The sequence below is a fragment of the Lactuca saligna genome, chromosome 3 (genome assembly GCF_052625555.1).
Source record: "Lactuca saligna cultivar CGN05327 chromosome 3, ASM5262555v1, whole genome shotgun sequence".
In the NCBI taxonomy this organism is placed as follows: domain Eukaryota; kingdom Viridiplantae; phylum Streptophyta; class Magnoliopsida; order Asterales; family Asteraceae; genus Lactuca; species Lactuca saligna.
In genome coordinates this window covers 1,517,628-1,525,107 of record NC_136419.1, presented here as the reverse complement: position 1 = coordinate 1,525,107, position 7,480 = coordinate 1,517,628, and the positions used below count along the sequence as shown (strand labels likewise).

Genomic DNA, 7,480 nt, shown 5'->3' with positions numbered 1-7,480 from the left:
ATTTACGAAAGCACCTTTGCCACATGCTATATATCACAATATTTACGAAAGCACCTTTGATAAATGCCATTACAAGGAGTTGCTTTTGGTATTATTATGTGTTTCATTTTAAGCATATAGGTATAGTTTTTATCATTCATATTGTAAAAAACAAAGATGGGCAAAGAAAATAAAATAAAAGAAAATTTAAAAATATTTACGAAAGCACCTTTGCCACATGCTATATATCACAAGGGGTTGCGTTTGTTCCTCATTAGGTGTTCTAATTATTTATTCAAACTCGAGAAAAGTGATCATCATTTATAATTACATCTTAAATTTACCTATATCCATAAAAAGACTTGAACCCTCAACTTCAAGGGAGGAGGTCATCATCGGATACCGCTAGCCTATAAACATTTTGGTAAACATACAACATTTGTTTATGTAGCATATTATGCGTAATAATTCTATAATTTGATCGATAATTGATGAAAATTCAAGTAAACATGCGGGATCATCTATAATCTATTTGTAAATACGTATTATAGTTTTTTGTTCGATTAAAGTATTAATTAACTAATCAAGAAAATTTAATTGGTAGCTACTCCTAGCTAATTAGTAATATGTAAGCCTGGTTCTTTTGTGCTCTGCTCTAGCTTCTTGCTAGGGTAGTTGGTTTTTTAATGAATTGTTGTTCAAAAAGAAATGGTAGCTACTCCACTTGAAGCCATGCAGATAAAAAAAATGACCATAAATTAACTTCATTAATATACAAAAATTAAAAAAAAAATTACAATATAACTTCAATTTGATATATAAAAAATCTGGTTTTTAATTGTAAATATTTTTTGGCATAGAAACTTGTCTAACTATATATAGTTCCACAAGAAATGGTCTTCTGGCCAGAATTCACTGTTACCGGTAAATTTCTCCGGCAATGTATAGAGAATCCGGTTCCCTAGATCCATAAAGAGATCCGGCAAATCAAGAAACGGGTCATCAGTTATGTTACTTTGAGGTGACGATGAAGAACATGTACATGGAATCTCAAGCTGGCTCGGCTCCGATTCGTCTTTACTGGAATTAAGGTTTCGAAGGACTAAAGTGGCGGCTTTGAGTGCTGCGGCTTGGACGTCTCTAGGGGAATTGGAAGCCGGCTTGGGAAACTGGTTAGCGAGGTCGGGGAAGTTGAGGATAGCCGAGTGGCCTTTGATTGCAATTGCAGCTACATCATGGGCTCCAGCTGCCATCTCTGGGGTGTCAAATGTCCCAAGCCATATTCTTGATTTTTTCTTTGGCTCTCGGATTTCCGACACCCATTTGCCCCAGCTCCGCCGTCGGACGCCGCGGTAGACGGGGTGTTCTCCTTGATCAATATTTTCGGTTTTCTTGGACTTTTTGGCAACTTCGTCGCTGATTTCTCCGTCTTTGGAGCGTTTCGTGGTGGTGGTGGAAGTGGAGGAGGAAGAAGAAGAGGTGGTGGCGTGATTCATGATATTATAGAATGGCCGGTGGTGGTAGGTAAGGATAGGAGGGCATGTGGAGAAGTAAGCTTAGAGGTCCTTGTACAGGAATATGAGCAAGTGTCGCTCTTATATAATCCTCTCTTTCTCTTTTCTTCTTTTAATTTCTTCCTCTTTTTAATTTCATTCTTATTCTCATAAATTTTAATAGATGTTACTAACAAATTACTTAAGATAATAATTTATCTTGTCTATAATTTTCATATTAACAGTTTAATTCTTTTCACAAAAACATACGATCTAATTACGTTAAAAAAAACACTATAGACTTCACTATTATAAATAAGAGCAGTTGAGTCATATATGATAATTTTCTTTTTCAATGCATAATAAATTGTGTTTTAAAATGTTATATTATATAACTTTATAAAACATAAGTTGTTGTGTATAAAAAAAACTGTATAATTTCCATAAACAAAAACATAAATCGATTAAAACCAAAATGAATTAGATAGGTTGCTAAGTGACTCAATTTTTTTAGAAACACATGAGTAATTAATTAACATTTTTGTCAAAAATAATATAAAAGTTATGAATATAAATCTCATATGGGTTATGTTTAATTATAGGAAATAAGTATGGGTTATGTTTAATTAAAGGAAATAAGTAGGTAGATTGAACAAGTTGATTATTTTTTGAAAGCTAGTAATTTTTTAACATGAATAAGAGGACTTTTTTTTGTATATCTTTAATATATTATATATAATCATAAAACTATTATTAAAATCTGAACTTAATTTTCTTAAATAAGATAATTCATCACGTGATAAAACACTTGTATAGATTTTAAGCCGCTTTAAAACCGTCTAAGAAGTTTTGTCGGCTATTTATTGAATTTTAACCGTTAATTCTGTAATTTCTCCGGTTCCTCAAATTTGATTAATGATTGTGGATATGGTTTTGTACATGGTTAGCTTACTGAAAAATGGTTTTAATTAAAGAAGGCCTATTTTCGAAATTGGATACTTTAAAATGAATATATATATATATATATATATATATATATATATATATATATATATATATATATATATATATATATATATATATATATATATATATATATATATATATATATATATATATATATATATATATATATGCGCGCGCGCGCGCTTGCTTTTGTTAAAGAGTATTATAATCCTCGATTTAAGAACAATTAAGCCTAAACATTAATTTATGCCCAAAGAAATGGAAATGTGTGGGAATAAAGTGATAAGAAAAGAAAAAGGCTGAAAGCTTACATAAATGACAAATTCGGGTAACTCCTTTCTCTGCACAAAAATTCTTAAATAAGAAGAACTAGTGCAATAACTATTTGTACGTAGTAGAGTAAAATTTGTGCCAATTTCTTAGAATTTTATATATTTCCCTGGAAACGGACTAACCCTATCCTCAAAATCCAAGTGGTTATTGTGGCTTATTGCTCAAGACTCAACTTGACAAAAATCAAAACTTTCTTTTCTAAAGACTTGTTTAGTTGATTTCTTTATAGATATTTTAAATTCCTTAACCCTCAATTACACATTTCGGTTTTATATGATAAATCTCAATATATCTCGATAGGTAACTTTACAACCTTTGATTATTTTTTACACTAAAATCATTGTAATATTGTATTATAAAATTCCGGTTATACTATACAAAGGTAAAAATAAGACTGTTAACTAACACACACCCTCGAGCGTGGGGTTTACAAATGTTGAAGCTATCTCGAAAATCTAAAAATAACTGTATAGGAAGACCCTTAATAAATATATCCGCAAACTGGTGAGCTAATGACACATGCAAGACACGTACATCCCATAGCAACACCTTCCCTAACAAAGTGTAAGTCTAATTCCACATGCTTGGTACAATGATGTTGTACACAGTTAAAAGATAAATACATGGTAATCACATGATCGCAAAACACAAGCGTTGCTTTAGATAATGGACAAGATAACTCAAGAAGAAGGTTGTGAAGCAAAGTAGCTTAAACTATTTCGAAAAAGAACCAAGCAGCTTCAACAACTATATTGGCCACCCCGCGATACCCAGCCTCAGCTGAGGAATGCGAAACAATATGTTGACGTTTAGAAGACCAGGAAACAAGGTTATTTCCAAGATAAACACAAAAGCCAAATGTAAAGCGATGAGTGTAAGGACAGCCTGCCCAATCAACATCAGAGTAATAGACTAAGCGATCAACAGAGGATGGTCTAGTGAAAAGACCATGAGACAAAGTACCCTGAATATATCTCAGAATGCGTTTGGGAAGAAGAAAATGTGGTTTACGATGATCATGCATGAATAAGTAGATCTATTGAACCGCATTAGCAATGTCAGGACGAGTGAAGGTGAGATATTGGAGAGATATAACAAGACTCTGGTAGAGAGTTGGATCAACGATGAGGTCATTAGATGAGAGATTTTGGAATTGGTGTCTGAGGGTGTAACGCCCCGAATTTTCCAATTTTATCTTTGAGGTTAGTTCTTTTATGGTTCCTTGTTAAAGTTGTTTTTTTCATGGTTAAAGTTAACTTTTAGGGTCCAAAGTGCAATAAAAAAACGTTATATGATCATGAACATGGATCATATAGTCATTTTCTCACACTTTGAGGGTCTAACATGCAAATTTCCAAATATTTAAACACTACTAAACCCTAAACAGGGGAATCATCATCCATTTGAAGCCAACAAACCCTACTTCTAACCTCCATCTTGATTAAGAGATAGTCCAAGTGCTCTTGCCTTTGGTGGTGCTTTTGGTTCCAGAAGGTATAAACACTTCTATTTAGTTAGTCGTTGTTCTATTTTAAACCACACATAAGAAAGGAACCTTGGATGATACAAAATTCTTAGTCTAAGTGTGTTAGTTGGCCCCAATCATGCCCTAGTCATTCTAGAAACTTATATATGTTATTGAGGGGTTAAGATCATCCTAAATGAGGCTGTGATCGAACCCTCATCAGACTAGAGAAGACAGTCCATTGTTTTTCTATTTTGTAACATTCAACGATTCTGTACCGCAGAAAACCAACCACCTCGACACAGTGACGAGATTTGATCATTCCTCCGGTTGTGATTGGTACTCGATCCGCGACACAACACCCTGCTCGCCACAACACGGTTCCGGTCTGAACAAAACTATTTTGTTTTGTGTTATGTTTCTTATCAGCACCTTGTGTATTCTTTTAATGGTGCTATATTGCTTGTTAGAAGGCATCTCTCCTTTGTTCATAACCTTTCACAACTTGGACTAGTGGTGAGTCAACTCTTATGGTTGTTTAAGCACATTCTTGGAAATTTCATGGTCTAGCACTTATGTATGGTCTATTTGTTTGTATGAGGTGTTACAGCCTGTGTTTTAGTGTTGTATGAATTATGATTTGTGTTTTAATACAAAAAGTGAAATAAGGGAGTTCTTGTATTCTCGAATCCTTAAAATCAACATTTTATGCATCAAAAGTGTGTTAGAGGTATGCTAGTGGTGAGGAATATTTTTTATGCTAAAAGATAATGTTATGCATGGTATATTTATGTTTCAATATGTTTTTATAGAACTAGGAAATGCATGTTGGAAAGTTTGTTGCTAAACAGTGTATCTCTTTATATGGATGAGTATGATGTTATATGATAATTTTGGGTAAATACCTTTGTAGCAGGACATGTGATGTAATATGCCTTGAAGAAATAAATAAAATTCAAGAATGATTACATAATATTAATGGAAGGTGTGTGTATGACCCATGCAAGTGAATGAATTAATTTTAAAATTCTTTAAAGTAAAGGGAATACATATATTGGGGGTAAAAGGGTAGAAAGCTAAACTTAGGTGCTTGTCCTATTGGATTTCATGGTGGAAGGATATCGTTGGAGGAAAAGAGCTTAAGTCAAGTCGATGTCGAGTGGTTTTTTAGGTAACCATTGAAACATGCTTTAGGGACACCTGGTGTACGTGGATTGGAGTGATGTTAGCTACTCAGAGAAGTCAGATCAATCATCATGTTTGGGTGGGAGTATGCGTTTGGAAATTTCATTGTACGACCCTCAAACGACAGTGCAGTTTATCCATACATGCAAAGTCGAAGTAGTGAACATGGAGAACTAGGGACAATGCTACGGGTGGGATTCGTATCCCATTTGGTACACTAGGTCACGAGGTCACATTAGTAGCGAATAGGGTCTTTCTTTGTGATTGAGATTGACTCACTCTGCTGATGATGTCAGTTTTTTCTTTACTTGTTGTTTTTGGGCCTTGCATTTGAACGGGTTTGTTAATTTGATAGCATGGTGAGTGTTTTGGTAAAAAAATCAATAAAATGAGAATCAACCAATTTGCACGAGAGGCTGTGGTGTTGTAGCTATTACGAGAATCGAATTGAGATCAAAATGGCAAGAGTGATTTACAAGGAAAGCCCTTGATCCTTGATAGGATCTCCGATATAAAACCTTGGGATCACCTTCCTTGTTTGATTTTATTGATTAGAATGAGAATTACAGAAATGATGATAAGAATACAAGTACAAATATTTCAGTAGTCTAGATGTGTGTCTAGTGTGAAGAATACATGTGCCATTATAGTCTAATTCAAGTAACTAAAAGTCCGATATTTCTGGGTTCCTCTTTAATATGTATTTGGATGTTGTTTGACCTGGTATTTCCGGATCTTAAGCGTGATTAAAATGGTTCTTCGTACTTAAGGAGTCTTTAGTTGACTAATTATGAATAAGTAAGGAATAAACAAGAAATATAGACGTTAATCTTGTTAGGAAACAATAACAACAACAACAACAACAACAACAACAACAACAACAAAAACAACAACAACAACAATCAGGATCCTAGCATATGTTTTAGGATCCTTAGATTTCTTTGAGATCTAGGATCATGGATGGGTTTGGGGATTTCCCCCCTAACAATTGCCCCCAAATTATACGTGAAAAATATTTTGGATTAATTCCTAATATTTGAAACAAATTCATCATATAACTAAAACAAAATTAAAGTAAGGATTCTGAAATTCTAACAGATGAAGAAATTTGAATTCTAACAAATAGAATTCTAGCCTTTAATATAGGCATACTTATCTATCAAATCATCTATCCTTCCTCTGTGATCTTCGCATAAATAGGGCACTAGGGTTCCTGATTCCTCTTTAATTCTTCTAGCTATCATTTGAGCAACATCGAGGATTTCTGAAGGTATCTTTCTTATTTTTTGCTCTTTTATCTTTCCAATCCTCTAACCATGGGCAAAAAGATTAATCGCTCTCGTGCCAGCATCGTCGCCCCTTCTGAGGATGACTTCATTGATCAAAAGATCTTGAATTATAATGAGTCATGATCTTTTGACAACGAAGACACTGAATCTATGCAAGCTAATGGGGCTTTTCCTACTGGTGATATTTTTAAACCTTTTGATGTTCTGGATCAACCAGACTTTGTATCTCCTACTTGGGTATGTTTTCCCGAATACCCTTTCTCTGTAGGTCTTTCTTACCCTTTTCCTTGAATTGTTTCTAAGTTTTTCAAACTCACCAAGATTTCTTACTTCTAAGCCATGCCAATGGTCTAGAGAATCCTTTCCTAGGTTGATCGGTTGAATCAATCCAGGGATTTGGACATTGGGTTGCATGACTTAACCCATATTTATGATCTTTTCACCTTTGGTTCTTATCTTTTGCTATTAAGATTCAAGCCAAACAAATCACATCTTATTTTTAAATCCAAGCAAAATGATGGTGCTTGGAAAGAAAAGTATTTCTTTGTGAGACGTGACTCTATCCCTTATGGAGATCTCTTGATAAAAACTTGGATAAAAAAGAGTAGGGTTTCTTTATTTATGTTGAGGATCCTGAGATTCACTTTCTTATTTTGTTTGTTTTGATGCAAATTTCAAGTTAGAGGAAGTTGTTCTTGTTGTCAAGGATACGGAAGATAAGGTTGTGAGCTTTATTGCATCATATGTGGCTGGCAGAGCTTTCAAGTTTG

General features: G+C 33.9%; 1 protein-coding gene across 1 annotated transcript; it reads right to left on the bottom strand.

Moving 5' to 3' along the window:
• Positions 1 to 733: 733 nt before the first annotated feature.
• Positions 734 to 1,535, bottom strand: LOC145033361 (ethylene-responsive transcription factor ERF039-like). Its single transcript, XM_078982004.1, has one exon. The coding sequence runs from the start codon at positions 1,473 to 1,475 to the stop codon at positions 852 to 854; it is 624 nt and encodes a 207-aa protein (XP_078838130.1). The 5' UTR covers positions 1,476 to 1,535; the 3' UTR covers positions 734 to 851.
• Between the last annotated feature and the right edge of the window lie 5,945 nt (positions 1,536 to 7,480).